This window comes from Coregonus lavaretus, assembly GCF_964263955.1.
Source record: "Coregonus lavaretus genome assembly, chromosome: 25".
NCBI lineage: Eukaryota > Metazoa > Chordata > Actinopteri > Salmoniformes > Salmonidae > Coregonus > Coregonus lavaretus.
The window spans coordinates 23,652,025-23,666,836 of NC_140012.1; the positions used below are offsets into that span (position 1 = coordinate 23,652,025).

Genomic DNA, 14,812 nt, shown 5'->3' on the forward strand with positions numbered 1-14,812 from the left:
TGCAGTGTGTCGAGTGTCTCAAAAAGTCCTATTTTAGCATTGACGTGCGCGAGCAGTTTGGATGCAATGATTTAATATAATGTACTCGTTATTATGCAACTCTCACGCACACAACGAGGCCAGTTTGTTTTCCCTGTAAGCTACATGCTACACCACCTGAGGAAGTGGGAACTCAAAACATTAGCTAGATTGCTAACGCCATCTTTTTTGTGCATATTGGCCTATGCTACACCATCTGAGGCAGTGGGAACTCAAAATACATTAGCTAGATTGCTTTAATGTCCTACAAAAACGTTCCGTCCGTAGGCCTAGGCTACTTGATTTATTCAATGTGAATGGTGTGCTAAGCTCCACAGGCGCATCATCTCAAAACCATATTAGCCTCACGCCACGCTGCCATTTGCTCGATATTGAGAAATAAATGTTACTCACAGAAAACTTACTCTCCTCTCTTTAACAATTAAACAGTAGTTGCGTTAAAAACTGTTTTTCCTGCAATTGTAATGTGTATGTTGCACAATGGACATATGCTTGCGCTTATCAGAATGCAGCTCTCCTTCTAATTCATGCGCACATGGGGAAGAGGGAGTGAGAGGGGGCAGCAAAACAGGGACAGGGCACTTTCATTGTAGGGATCGGAATAATGCACATTACTGTTGACCAAATAGTAGTTTTAGTAACCACAAAAATTCATAAGCAGGAACATTGTGTTGCCTAATCACTGAAAATTACAGACTTAAGCAAAATTGTGTCGTAAGAAGAAGGCAATGTTGGTGTCTAATTTTCTGTTTATCGTCCCAGATCTACCCTTCCCCTGTCCCCTCCTCCACCCCTCACCTCGCAGACAGTGCAGTGGTAGCGTGTCTCCACGTGGCCCTTGCACTCATTGCAGGTGTAGACGAAGCGGTCCTGGCTCTGGTTGTGCAGCTCCACCAGCATGCACATGGAGCTCCACTTGGACCTGCGCAGTGAGCTGAACTCCAGGTGTTTGTCCCGGGCCAGGGTGAGGAAAGCGTCGCGCCCGTCCATCAGGTCGCAGGCCATCAGGCCGTCGGGGTCCGTGATGGGGCCCAGCGTGTTGGACATAGGCGCCGCTATCAGACGGATCACAAAGAATACCTGGCGAGGAGAGAGCAGAACAGAGTTAACAGAAGAGTGAGAAGACATTTTGGCCTGTTTACGTTTTATTTTATGTGGTGTGTAAAGGTTGTCGTCTGTCAAGGGTAATTTTAATTTGTTTGTACACTAAAGGGCACTATATGTTGGGGTCATTGTCATATGCATATACAGTGGGGAGAACAAGTATTTGATACACTGCCGATTAAGCAGGTTTTCCTACTTACAAAGCATGTAGAAGTCTGTAATCTTTATCATAGGTACACATTGTATGATTTAAGTAATTAATTTGCATTTTATTGCATGACATAAGTATTTGATCACCTACCAACCAGTAAGAATTCCAGCTCTCACAGACCTGTTAGTTTTTCTTTAAGAAGCCCTCCTGTTCTCCACTCATTACCTGCATTAACTGCACCTGTTTGAACTCGTTACCTGTATAAAAGACACCTGTCCACACACTCAATCAAACAGACTCCAACCTCTCCACAATGACCAAGACCAGAGAGCATCAGGGATACAATTGTAGACCTGCACAGGGCTGGGATGGGCTACAGGACAATAGGCAAGCAGCTTGGTGAGAAGGCAACAACTGTTGGCGCAATTATTAGAAAATGGAAGAAGTTCAAGATGACGGTCAATCACCCTTGGTCTGGGGCTCCATGCAAGATCTCACCTCGTGGGGCATCAATGATCATGAGGAAGGTGAGGGATCAGCCCAGAACTACACGGCAGGACCTGGTCAATGACCTGAAGAGAGCTGGGACCACAGTCTCAAAGAAAAACAATAGTAACACACTACACCGTCATGGATTAAAATCCTGCAGCGCACGCAAGGTCCCCCTGCTCAAGCCAGCGCATGTCCAGGCCCGTCTGAAGTTTGCCAATGACAATCTGGATGATCCAGAGGAGGAATGGGAGAAGGTCATGTGGTCTGATGAGACAAAAATAGAGCTTTTTGGTCTAAACTCCACTCGCCGTGTTTGGAGGAGGAAGAAGGATGAGTACAACCCCAAGAACACCATCCCAACCGTGAAGCATGGAGGTGGAAACATCATTCTTTGGGGATGCTTTTCTGCAAAGGGGACAGGACGACTGCACCGTATTGAGGGGAGGATGGATGGGGCCATGTATCGCGAGATCTTGGCCAACAACCTCCTTCCCTCAGTAAGAGCATTGAAGATGGGTCGTGGCTGGGTCTTCCAGCATGACAATGACCCAAAACACACAGCCAGGGCAACTAAGGAGTGGCTCCGTAAGAAGCATCCCAAGGTCCTGGAGTAGCCTAGCCAGTCTCCAGACCTGAACCCAATAGAAAATCTTTGGAGGGAGCAGAAAGTCCGTATTGCCCAGCGACAGCCCCGAAACTGGAAGGATCTGGAGAAGGTCTGTATGGAGGAGTGGGCCAAAATCCCTGCTGCAGTGTGTGCAAACCTGGTCAAGACCTACAGGAAACCTATGATCTCTGTAATTGCAAACAAAGGTTTCTGTACCAAATATTAAGTTCTGCTTTTCTGATGTATCAAATACTTATGTCATGCAATAAAATGCAAATTAATTACTTAAAAATCATACAATGTGATTTTCTGGATTTTTGTTTTAGATTCCGTCTCTCACAGTTGAAGTGTACCTATGATAAAAATTACAGACCTCTACATGCTTTGTAAGTAGGAAAACCTGCAAAATCGGCAGTGTATCAAATACTTGTTCTCCCCACTGTAGATAGCACAGGGAGGGTTAGCACAGGTGAGGGGAGAGGGCATACAGGTCTTACCATATCACAGAACATGCTCATAGATTTGACCTCTACACATTTTCTATGCAAATATTTGTATTGGAAGTAAACTATTAATCTTTTGTATGCTTAATAAATGGGAACTTCACCCGAAAAGAGTTCCGTTTGGAAAACAATTTCGGTGAACGCGTTATGGACGGCTCTCTCCTGTGCCAGTGGCTTTTCATAGGAAATCGCCACTACAACATTTACATTTACATTTTAGTCATTTAGCAGACGCTCTTATCCAGAGCGACTTACAGTTAGTGAGTGCATACATTATAATTTTTTAGAATTGTTTTTTTATTTGTATTTTTTTATACTGGCCCCCCGTGGGAATCGAACCCACAACCCTGGCGTTGCAAACGCCATGCTCTACCAACTGAGCTACCTCCCTGCCAGCCATTCCCTCCCCTACCCTGGACGACGCTGAGCCAATTGTGCGCCACCCCATGGGTCTCCCGGTCGCGGCCGGCTACGACAGAGCCTGGATTCGAACCAGGATCTCTAGTGGCACAGCTAGCACTGCGATGCAGTGCCTTAGACCACTGCGCCACTCGGGAGACACAACGGTCTTAGTGGAAAGTGTTTTTGTGTTGTGAAAGTGACTTGTTCAGACCTTAAACCTGATTCTCACCAATTGAGCCTGATTTACTACCTAGCAACTGTTATGTTCAGAAATACAATAAAAACATGCAACGGTCACTCCCTCCTACCTCTTTGTGCTTCTCCATGCTGGCGTAGAGTTTCTGAGAGAGGTCATTGGACACGTTGGGCAAGCCTGGCTTCTTCTTATTGGCTCGGCTCATACTGCTCTTATTCTTAGAAGTCTTCTTGTTGTTCTTCTTTTTGCCGTTTTTGCTGTCGCCCTTCGTGACCTGGAGGTGTGGGGAAGACAGTGAATTATATACAATACAGTAATCATTTTTATTTAGAACAAATGTAGAAATGCAGTTCATACAAAAATCTATTAAACATTTTGTATTAAGTAAAATGTAAAAATAGAATCAAATCATCACATTGATTGAAAGAGATCAAATGAAATCACATCAAACCTAAGATCCATATGACTAAAAATATAATCAAATTATCACATTGATTGAAAGAGATTAAATGAAATCACATCAAAACAAACCCAAAGATCCATATGAACACACTGCAATGTACCTTGTAGTAAATGTCCATCCCACTTACATCTATGCTCTCGTTGGAAGTGCTGTTTTCCTCCCTCTTCCTCTCCTCCTCCTCCTGCTCCAGCTCCTTGATGCTCTCCTCTAGCACGTTGGGCCAGAAGTCCCCCTCAAAGTACGGCAGCTCCTTGGCACTGGTCAGACGGTCCTCCGTGGCCTGCTTGAAGATGTCCTGAGAGAGGGATAGAAAGATATTAAACCCAGATTTAAGAAACACTCCACTCCTCCTGCTTTATGTAACAAATGAGTAACACCACTTCAAGTTATCACAACAACATGAACAGTGATAAAATGGTGCTTCTCAGAGGCCAATCCATGACTCGGTCCTGTGCGCTCAACCCTTCCACTTGCGGATGAAGCAAGAATGTAATTAAATGTAAACTTTATTGTCCCAGCAAGGACCCCTCAAGCCTCTTTACCTTGAAGTCATGCACGATGCGCTCTGCCACAGCCTTGTCCAGCATCTTCCTATACCACTCCTGTAGCCTCTTGGGCTTGGGGATCTTCTGATCCATAGGGTGACAGTGGAAGATGTAGTCGTCCCCTTCACTAGGTGGGCATGCCCATATGTGACCCGTTGTGTACCCCAGCTTCTTGACATACTCCAGGTAGCCAATGAGAATCTCATGGTAGACGCCCGTCCTCATAGAACGAGGCTGGAAGAAGTGAACACTGTCCAGGTACGAGATGTACACTCGTCTGGGGGAGAGAAGTAGGCAGAGAGAGAGGAAGATGGAGGGAGGGCGGGAGAGAGCAAGGATGAGGTCCAGTCCTTTGGTCATTAACATAAAACTGCTCCCCACTGAGTTGAGAAAATGTAACCTTAAAATAACTATTACCTCTGATTGGGAGGAGGGCAGTCCGAGCCGTACTCCTGTACATGCATGCCAAAGAAGCAGACGTCAGCTCCATCGATATCCTCAAATGCAAACAGGGCTTTCGTCCTGTATGGGAATGACTCACACATCTCCCCAGTGTCCACAAACCTGGAGAGACACACGAGACACGATAACAGTGAGATGACTGATTCTAGAATGAACACATACCAACAGGGTTGGTAGGTTACTTTCTAAATGTAATCTATTAGTTTCTAGTTACTTATGCAAAATTGTCATCAGTAACGTAACTTTTGGGTTACCCAAACTCAGTAATGTAATTGATTACTTTCACTTACTTTTCAATTACTTTCCCCTTAAGAGGCATTAGAAGACAAAAATGATCCATCAAACACATTTGGTGTGTCATCATAGCGGTCTGACTTGTGGTCAGACTTGCTCAGGTGAAACAAACTTAAGTCCAATGCAGACGTTTTTATCTCAATATTAAATCATTTCTAGGTAACAAGTAAGTACCTTAATGTACTTCTTGGAAAGAGCAATTACTCAAGCAAGAATTTAGCTAGGACTGTCCGGGAGTGGTCTGAGTGGTGAGGGGAAAACTGAAAACGATATATTATTGGCAGAGAGGTTTGGAACCCTTTCTTGTTTCTCTATTAACCAATTTACCACTTGGTGATGTCACCAGGCAGACCAAAACTCCATCCCACCACAACAGGCTGAAATGTCAGGCTCTTTTCAAACAGCTCTTACACTAAAAGGGAATTAAAATGTTCACCGTATTATTCCAATCTCATAGTGTGGAAATATAAAAACACAGGAAAATCACGTTTTTGACTGCACTGGCCCTTTAAACTCGCACCTTTTTTCCAATGCCGAATTGAATGTCATTGAGAAAACAGAAAAGTGTTAACTTATTTTTTTCCACAAACATCCTTTCTGAATTTAAAAGTAATTCAAGAAGCAGTCATTTAGTTTTTCCAAAAGTATCCAATCTGATTACAATATTTTTGCCGGTAACGTAACTGATTACAGTTAGTTTTTTGGTAATCAGATTTCATGTAACTGATTACATGTAATCAGTTACTCCCCAGCCCTGCATACCAATATTTGTATATATATTCACCATCTGTCATCATTCAGAGTTACTGCTTCTCCTTCTACCATAGTCTCGAACTCTTTCTACCTTGCAATTCTGAAATGAAAAAAAAACCCTCAAATTCTGAGAGATTAAAAAAAAAAGTGATCCAATCCTCTCAGATTTACAGTGCCTTGGTGTAGCAGCTAGGGGTTGATTTGGGATTCAGCAAATTACTACATTAACCCCACTCATTCCGCCCCTAACGTCATCCCTTTCTCCTGTTCTACTTCTTCAGGGTAACACGCGTACTATTCCCCCCCGTGGTGCATGTCCCTTACCTGGACTTCATGCCTGGTTTGACCTCTACCACCTTGTCAGAGACGTGGACCACTCTGATGGTGACGTCACCCGACTCAGGGTGGCTCTGACGCTTCAGGTAGTCATTCACCCGTGTCTCCAAATAACAGCCCAGCTTAGTGTGGGGCAACCCTGGAGAGAGGGAGATAAGCTTAGTTTAGTTACAAATAAGATAGGTAAAGGAGGGAGGAACTACCTCAAATGGAGACAGGTAAGTAATATTTAGGGTTAAAATGGTTTTAAAAAAGACATCAGCACTTACTTTTGGCAGCATACTTGTTCTCTCTCCGCGTCTTATTCAACTTCTTTAAGCAGCCATCACAATTAAAACTGGTGGGTGAAAGAGTTCATTAGAGTCAGTAGAGAAGCCAGAACCTTACAGTAAAACTGCTTAATCTCTTCTGGTTACAGGAAACAAGGAATGCAGACAGACTTACCCTAACGGCCAGATAGTGTCGTTGTGCAGGACACAGATCTGGTGCATCTTACGTCCGCAGTCCATACATTCCACAAGCCTGCAGAGAGGAACGAGAGGCGAGAAATCAGTCACTGACTGCTTACATCGCCACAACGACATTGCGCTCACAATGCAATCACAACTTAAATGCAATTACTCAACAAGATATATACTTCCAATGGTGGACTTACAATTCAGGGTCCAGTGTGTCATTCTTCTTCTTCTCAAACTGATCTTTACCGATGGAACTGAAATTAGAAAGAAGAAATGTAACACACATCCCACAACAATAGCAACCAGGCCAACGCCAGTTAAAAGCCTCATGAAAAATGAAACATACATTGAAAAGGGTAAGGTAGATGAACCACAGTCTAACCAACCATTAAATAAATACAGCTTCATAAACTCAAAATGACCACAAGGTAGATGCATTGGATTCTCTGGCAGGGCTCTAGTCCAACATTTCATATATATTGTTTAAGACTCGGCCAGATATTTGGCCAGATTTTCAAATATGCAGTATTTTCATCCCAATTTTGATTTACTAAAGAGGTGCTGCAGAACAGATGTAGGCTTATAGAGGAAAACTACAGTCTACGAGAGGTGAGAGAAACAATAACTGCGACAGTAGAGATGTACAATAAAACCAAATCAACTACTGTAGAAGAGAGAATACCATAGAAAACAGAAACGGAAGGAAGACATTCACAATTACAGCAAATGGAGGTACTTTAAAGCTGATATGAGGGAGAACCTTGGCATATGAGGAGTCAAATAATAAAAGATAAAAGTATAAAATAAAGTTTACATTAAATCTAAATGTTGAGGGAAGGCTAGTGGAGGTTAACGTTCTACTCACGTCGGAGGCTGGGAGGGGTCGTCTCCCAGGGACACGTTGTCCCCTTGGATTTCGTTGAAGCACTTCTCACAGAAGTGGTACCTGCCAGCAAGAAGCCCAAATTTTGGTGAACTACACCGTTCCCCAACAGCACAGCCAATCACAGAGAAGGCACGGGGAGGCAGCCACCAATCAGGGCAAGGCATGACAGGGTGGGAGCAAGCACGCAGGAACACAGGAGACAGGTGTCGTCATCAGAACAGTCAATCATGATTCAGGATTGAAGGGAAAGGGAGAGGTGGGGTTTGGAGGCGCATGATTGGACCAGACAAAAGCAAGCCAATGCAGATGTCACAAGCATTGATGACACAGGGAGAGGACAGAAAGGGTTGGATGGAGGAATTATTTGAATGGTGAGGAGAGAAGGAGAGGACAAGACAACATCCAGCACAAGATAGAGCAGAAGGCCGAGGCAAAGCACAGATTAGCGTTTTGGACATGAGAAGGTGAGCAAAACCACCACAGCTAAATATAGAGCAGTGACAGAATCAACTGGAGGGGGAGAGATGGGAAGCATGGGACAATGCAGATACTGAACAGATGAACAGCGGCACAGACAATTGCTCTATCATAGAGCTAATTTTAAAGTGGGTCCTTTCTTATTTTCTATCAGGTATCAGTGCTGTCACAAATAGTATTTGTGAATGTACATATTCGTACATGAACACAGCATACAGCTGTTGATGTTAGAAATTGAACTTTGAAGAAATGTCCAGAAAGGCAGTAAGAAAGGACCAACTTAAAATGTAATTGCGTTAATTAATATTAACATTAATATTTAAAAAAATGGGGAAAATGTGACAAACCATTTATTCACATAGAAACACAAAATTCAACATACAGTCATTATGATATTGATCACTGTGTGTGTGTGTGTGTGTGTCTCAGCTCCCTCCCTACCTGTTCTGGTAGCTGAAGTAGGCAGCATCCCGGGGTATAGTGCACAGCTGCTTCCCATAGCAGCACAACGTCTGGGGAGAGAACTCCAACTGAAGGAGGAGAAAAAAAGCAGGAAAGAGAGAAAGTTAGATGATAAATTAACACTTCTTCAATCCCCAAAATTAACTTTCAAACGAGTTTGGTCCTTCAAGACTAGTAGTAATATAATAATAACGTTATTTCTGTAGCGCTTTTCAATACAGGTAAAGTGATATACAAAATAACAACAAAAGTACTAACAAAGAAACAAAGACAGGGGGAAGGAGAATAACTAATTAAATTCATACAATAAAAGCATATTTTGTTCAGTAGTGCCAGGAGTTTTACCAGACCATGCAACCAGGGAAAACTCTGGACCCATTCATGATTATGACACACCATTAGACCCAAGAGGACAGAGATGATCACTATATCAATATCTAGAGCTTCTTCACCACCAGAAAATAATCAGTTATCATGAAGGCAATTTGGTTAGACCAGAGGAATGTGCCCAGCCCTGGGTCACATGGCCCTTCAGGCTCATTGTCACAGTACATGACAACAGCTGTCCGGCCTTACGGTCCATCTGAGGGGCTTATCCCTGACATCCACAACGCTTTGTCTCATTTTCATAAAAAGGAGTCACTCCAGTCATCCCTGTGGACCGCTTAGCACATTCATGAGCAAAGTAACAAATAGCTGCGAGTTTATGTTCAATATTAAAAGTGTTGAAACGTAATATGGCGGTGTTATGCAAACTCTGAAATTAACCACTCCTCGTTTCCATGCACAGAATTGGATATGAAACTAGCAATGCAATAACCACATCTAGCCTGACACTATACGTCACACACACAGCCACACACCCTAATACTAACCTGACACACTCAAACCCATCTCACCTTCCTGCCGCAGCAGTAGCCCAGGCTGACCATGACAGGGTCTATCTCAGCCTCGAACACCTCGGCCAGCTTGGAGCAGTACTTGTAGACGCGGGACGTCTTGCGGTTGTACAGCCAGGCGTTGTTCAACATGACCCAGATGTCGTCCACGTACTGCCAGGGTTCCTGGTACTGACCAGTGTCCAGCTTACGCTTTATATTCGACAGGTCCATGGGAGTCTTCACTATGTCAAAGTAGTCCTGGAGAGGGGAGAGAGGTATGGTCAAGTCAAGTTTCCTTTACTATTCCACAAGTGGGAAATTTGTTTGGCTACCTTCACATGTAAAAACCAGATAACTTTTTAATAGAACATTAAAAACAGACTAAAACAGTGTGAATATACAGTACATACAGGTATGCCCAGTAGATGAGGGTCCACAGGCTGTCTGAAGGGCAGAGACTCTGGATCCTGGCGATACAGAGACTCCAGGGTGGGCATCAGGGCCTGGCGCAGCTCCTCTGGCTTGAAGACTGAGATAGGTGGAAGGAGGAGGAGGAGAAGAGGGGAAAGGAGAGCGGGTAGAGAGGTTAGGGTTGGAGTTGGATTCAGAAACGGATTATAACTCTGCATACATTTTCAGAAGCAGGAACATAACCACAGAGATTGTGTATAGAAACGTGCAACCTGTATATAGTACATATGCAGTCACAGAATCATCAACAGAATAAAGCAGTCCTTACTCTTCTTCTTGTTCTGGGCACCAGACGGAGTACCAGGGGAATCAGATCCCTTCTCCTCCTCCTTCGGCTCTTTCTTCACCTCCGGTTTCCGGTCTTCAGTCTTCACCCTTTCTTCACTCTTAACCCCCGACGATGATGACATTTCCATGGGAACACCTTTTCCCCCTTCGCCCTCACACTCCTCTTTCTTCACCCCCTCCATTTTGATGGGTTTGTTCTCCAGCTTGATGTTGGATAGCTTCCCCCCCTTGGAGCAGCCTTCCTCCCCGTCGTCCTCCTCGTCCTGCTGCTTGACCTCCATCTTGGGGTCCACGGAAGCCGAGGCGTCCGACTGGGAGGCCTGCTGGGAGGCCGTGTCCACACTGCTGACCGACGCTGGGGTCAGAGCCTGACTGTCCTGGGACTGGAAGCCACCCTTCTGGGACATCTGTGAGGAGGGATGGAGAGAGCGAGAGCTGACACAGTTAGAAAAGGATTGATACTACAAGAGAATGCAACAACAACCCCCATGGGAGTTACAGTGAAGGAGAGAAAATTGACCAGCAGTCAGGTGAGAGGTTACAGAGGAAATTCCTAAATAATTGATTACTACATTGACCAGTAACTGCTCCATTTTGCAGCCGTGTGTATCATTGTGGAGTCAATGTTGTTATCACTTCTGTAAACCAATGAACTATTTATACAGTGAGGGAAAAAAGTATTTGATCCCCTGCTGATTTTGTACGTTTGCCCACTGACAAAGAAATGATCAGTCTATAATTTTAATGGTAGGTTTATTTGAACAGTGAGAGACAGAATAACAACAACAAAAAATCCAGAAAAACGCATGTCAAAAATGTTATAAATTGATTTTGCATTTTAATGAGGGAAATAAGTATTTGACCCCCTCTCAATCAGAAAGATTTCTGGCTCCCAGGTGTCTTTTATACAGGTAACGAGGTGAGATTAGGAGCACACTCTTAAAGGGAGTGCTCCTAATCTCAGCTTGTTACCTGTATAAAAGACACCTGTCCACAGAAGCAATCAATCAAATTCCAAACTCTCCACCATGGCCAAGACCAAAGAGCTCTCCAGGGATGTCAGGGACAAGATTGTAGACCTACACAAGGCTGGAATGGGCTACAACACCATCGCCAAGCAGCTTGGTGAGAAGGTGACAACAGTTGGTGCGATTATTCGCAAATGGAAGAAACACAAAATAACTGTCAATCTCCCTCGGCCTGGGGCTCCATGCAAGTTCTCACCTCGTGGAGTTGCAATGATCATGAGAACGGTGAGGAATCAGCCCAGAACTACACGGGAGGATCTTGTCAATGATCTCAAGGCAGCTGGGACCATAGTCACCAAGAAAACAACTGGTAACACACTACGCCGTGAAGGACTGAAATCCTGCAGCGCCCGCAAGGTCCCCTTGCTCAAGAAAGCACATATACATGCCAGTCTGAAGTTTGCCAATTAACATCTGAATGATTCAGAGGAGAACTGGGTGAAAGTGTTGTGGTCAGATGAGACCAAAATGGAGCTCTTTGGCATCAACTCAACTCGCCGTGTTTGGAGGAGGAGGAATGCTGCCTATGACCCCAAGAACACCATCCCCACCGTCAAACATGGAGGTGGAAACATTATGCTTTGGGGGTGTTTTTCTGCTAAGGGGACAGGACAACTTCACCGCATCAAAAGGGACGATGGACGGGGCCATGTACCGTCAAATCTTGGGTGAGAACCTCCTTCCATGACCCATTTTCAATGCCCTGGCTGAGGGATGGGTATTCCAGCATGACAATGACCCAAAACACACGGCCAAGGCAACAAAGGAGTGGCTCAAGAAGAAGCACATTAAGGTCCTGGAGTGGCCTAGCCAGTCTCCAGACCTTAATCCCATAGAAAATCTGTGGAGGGAGCTGAAGGTTCGAGTTGCCAAACGTCAGCCTCGAAACCTTAATGACTTGGAGAAGATCTGCAAAGAGGAGTGGGACAAAATCCCTCCTGAGATGTGTGCAAACCTGGTGGCCAACTACAAGAAACGTCTGACCTCTGTGATTGCCAACAAGGGTTTTGCCACCAAGTACTAAGTCATGTTTTGCACAGGGGTCAAATACTTATTTCCCTCATTAAAATGCAAATCAATTTCTAACATTTTTGACATGCGTTTCTCTGGATTTTGTTGTTGTTATTCTGTCTCTCACTGTTCAAATAAACCTATCATTAAAATTATAGACTGATAATTTCTTTGTCAGTGGGCAAACGTACAAAATCAGCAGGGGATCAAATACTTTTTTCCCCTCACTGTACCATGTGTTGAAGATGGGCGATATAGCTGTACGTTTTTTTTCTAAATGATCAAATCAATCAATCTCACCGGAGTGCGAGGCGTGCGAGGGAGCTGGCCTCCATGGGGGTTGGGGGTTGTGGAGGGGTGACCAGGGTGAGATGGGGTGGTGGACCCTGCTCCCATCACCTGCTGCATGGGCTTGTTGGAGCCTGGCCCCTGGCTGCCGGGCCCTAGCTGCTGCTGGGGGCCTGGGGGGGCCAGCTGGGGCAGGTTAGGGGTGTGGGGCTGGGGGGTCTGTGAGCCAGCTAGCCTGGGTGGCGTTTGGTGGGGTGTGGGGGTGATGCTGCGGGCGGGGGAGGGCGAGCTCTGGCGCATGGTCGAGAGGTGGGTCATGGAGTTGGGCTGCTGGGGGTTGTTGGACAGGGGCAGGTTGGACGAGGGGCCTCCACCCACACTCTGGGGACCCATGGGCCCCACCGAGGGGACACTGCTACCCCCTCCGACCGAACCGGGCCCGGCTAGAGGGCTGGCGGGGAGAGGGGAAGGAATGGGCATCTGAGTCTGTAGGGAGAGAGATAGAGGGAAAAGGAGAGGACAGATGAGATGAGGCATTTAGCATTCATACATTATTCAGAGGTTAACATGTTTAACAGGGGAATCCCTCCAGTAAACCTCTACATGAGGACACTAGCGTAGGCAGGAGGGTTTGACTTGTGCATGTACAGATGTGTGGGAACGTATGTGTTTAGTTGGTTTGGTAATACGATTCACAATTAAAAACGGGAGTGTATACTACTGGCAAATTCCGAAGTTCACCAGTAAACTACAGGAATTTTGAAAACGTACGTATTTTCATAACGTAAAATATATAAAATCATACATTAAGACGATTGTAACATACACTGACGATTTTGCAGGTTTTCCTACTTACAAAGCATGTAGAGGTCTGTAATTTTTATCATAGGTACACTTCAACTGTGAGAGATGGGATCTAAAACAAAAATCCAGAAAATCCCATTGTATGATTTTTTTATAATTTATTTGCATGACATAAGTATTTGATCACCTACCAACCAGTAAGAATTCCAGCTCTCACAGACCTGTTAGTTTTTCTTTAAGAAGCCCTCCTGTTCTCCACTCATTACCTGTATTAACTGCACCTGTTTGAACTCGTTACCTGTATAAAAGACACCTGTCCACACACTCAATCAAACAGACTCCAACCTCTCCACAATGGCCAAGACCAGAGAGCTGTGTAAGGACATCAGGGATAAAATTGTAGACCTGCACATGGATGGGATGGGCTACAGGACAATAGGCAAGCAGCTTGGTGAGAAGGCAACAACTGTTGGCGCAATTATTAGAAAATGGAAGAAGTTCAATATGACGGTCAATCACCCTCGGTCTGGGGCTCCATGCAAGATCTCACCTCGTGGGGCATCAATGATCATGAGGAAGGTGAGGGATCAGCCCAGAACTACACGGCAGGACATGGTCAATGACCTGAAGAGAGCTGGGACCACAGTCTCAAAGAAAACCATTAGTAACACACTACGCCGTCATGGATTAAAATCCTGCAACGCACGCAAGGTCCCCCTGCTCAAGCTAGCGCATGTCCAGGCCCGTCTGAAGTTTGCCAATGACCATCTGGATGATCCAGAGGAGGAATGGGAGAAGGTCATGTGGTCTGATGAGACAAAAATAGAGCTTTTTGGTCTAAACTCCACTCGCCGTGTTTGGAGGAAGAAGGATGAGTACAACCCCAAGAACACCATCCCAACCGTGAAGCATGGAGGTGGAAACATCATTCTTTGGGGATGCTTTTCTGCAGAGGGGACAGGACAACTGAACCGTATTGAGGGGAGGATGGATGGGGCCATGTATCGCGAGATCTTGGCCAACAACCTCCTTCCTTCAGTAAGAGCATTGAAGATGGGTCGTGGCTGGGTCTTCCAGCATGACAACGACCCGAAACACACAGCCAGGGCAACTAAGGAGTGGCTCCGTAAGAAGCATCTCAAGGTCCTGGAGTGGCCTAGCCAGTCTCCAGACCTGAACCCAATAGAAAATCTTTGGAGGGAGCTGAAAGTCCGTATTGCCCAGCGACAGCCCGAAACCTGAATGATCTGGAGAAGGTCTGTAAGGAGGAGTGGGCCAAAATCCCTGCTGCAGTGTGTGCAAACCTGGTCAAGACCTACAGGAAACGTATGATCTCTGTAATTGCAAACAAAGGTTTCTGTACCAAATATTAAGTTCTGCTTTTCTGATGTATCAAATACTTATGTCATGC

The 14,812-nt window shown here is 45.1% G+C and overlaps 1 protein-coding gene across 1 annotated transcript in view; it reads right to left on the reverse strand.

The window, feature by feature from the left end:
- The window catches only part of LOC311100841 (histone acetyltransferase p300-like), a 49,297-nt gene that overhangs the window by 5,922 nt on the left and 28,563 nt on the right, over window positions 1-14,812 (reverse strand). Inside the window, exons 14-28 of the mRNA XM_084141817.1 lie at window positions 12,610-13,083; window positions 10,251-10,677; window positions 9,922-10,040; window positions 9,530-9,769; window positions 8,610-8,698; window positions 7,671-7,751; window positions 7,003-7,059; window positions 6,792-6,869; window positions 6,617-6,684; window positions 6,336-6,486; window positions 4,920-5,066; window positions 4,500-4,779; window positions 4,058-4,252; window positions 3,607-3,768; window positions 838-1,119 (exon numbers count right to left, since the gene is read on the reverse strand). Coding sequence (XP_083997943.1) covers window positions 838-1,119; window positions 3,607-3,768; window positions 4,058-4,252; window positions 4,500-4,779; window positions 4,920-5,066; window positions 6,336-6,486; window positions 6,617-6,684; window positions 6,792-6,869; window positions 7,003-7,059; window positions 7,671-7,751; window positions 8,610-8,698; window positions 9,530-9,769; window positions 9,922-10,040; window positions 10,251-10,677; window positions 12,610-13,083 — 2,850 coding nt within the window. The remainder of the gene's footprint in view (window positions 1-837; window positions 1,120-3,606; window positions 3,769-4,057; window positions 4,253-4,499; window positions 4,780-4,919; window positions 5,067-6,335; window positions 6,487-6,616; window positions 6,685-6,791; window positions 6,870-7,002; window positions 7,060-7,670; window positions 7,752-8,609; window positions 8,699-9,529; window positions 9,770-9,921; window positions 10,041-10,250; window positions 10,678-12,609; window positions 13,084-14,812) is intronic.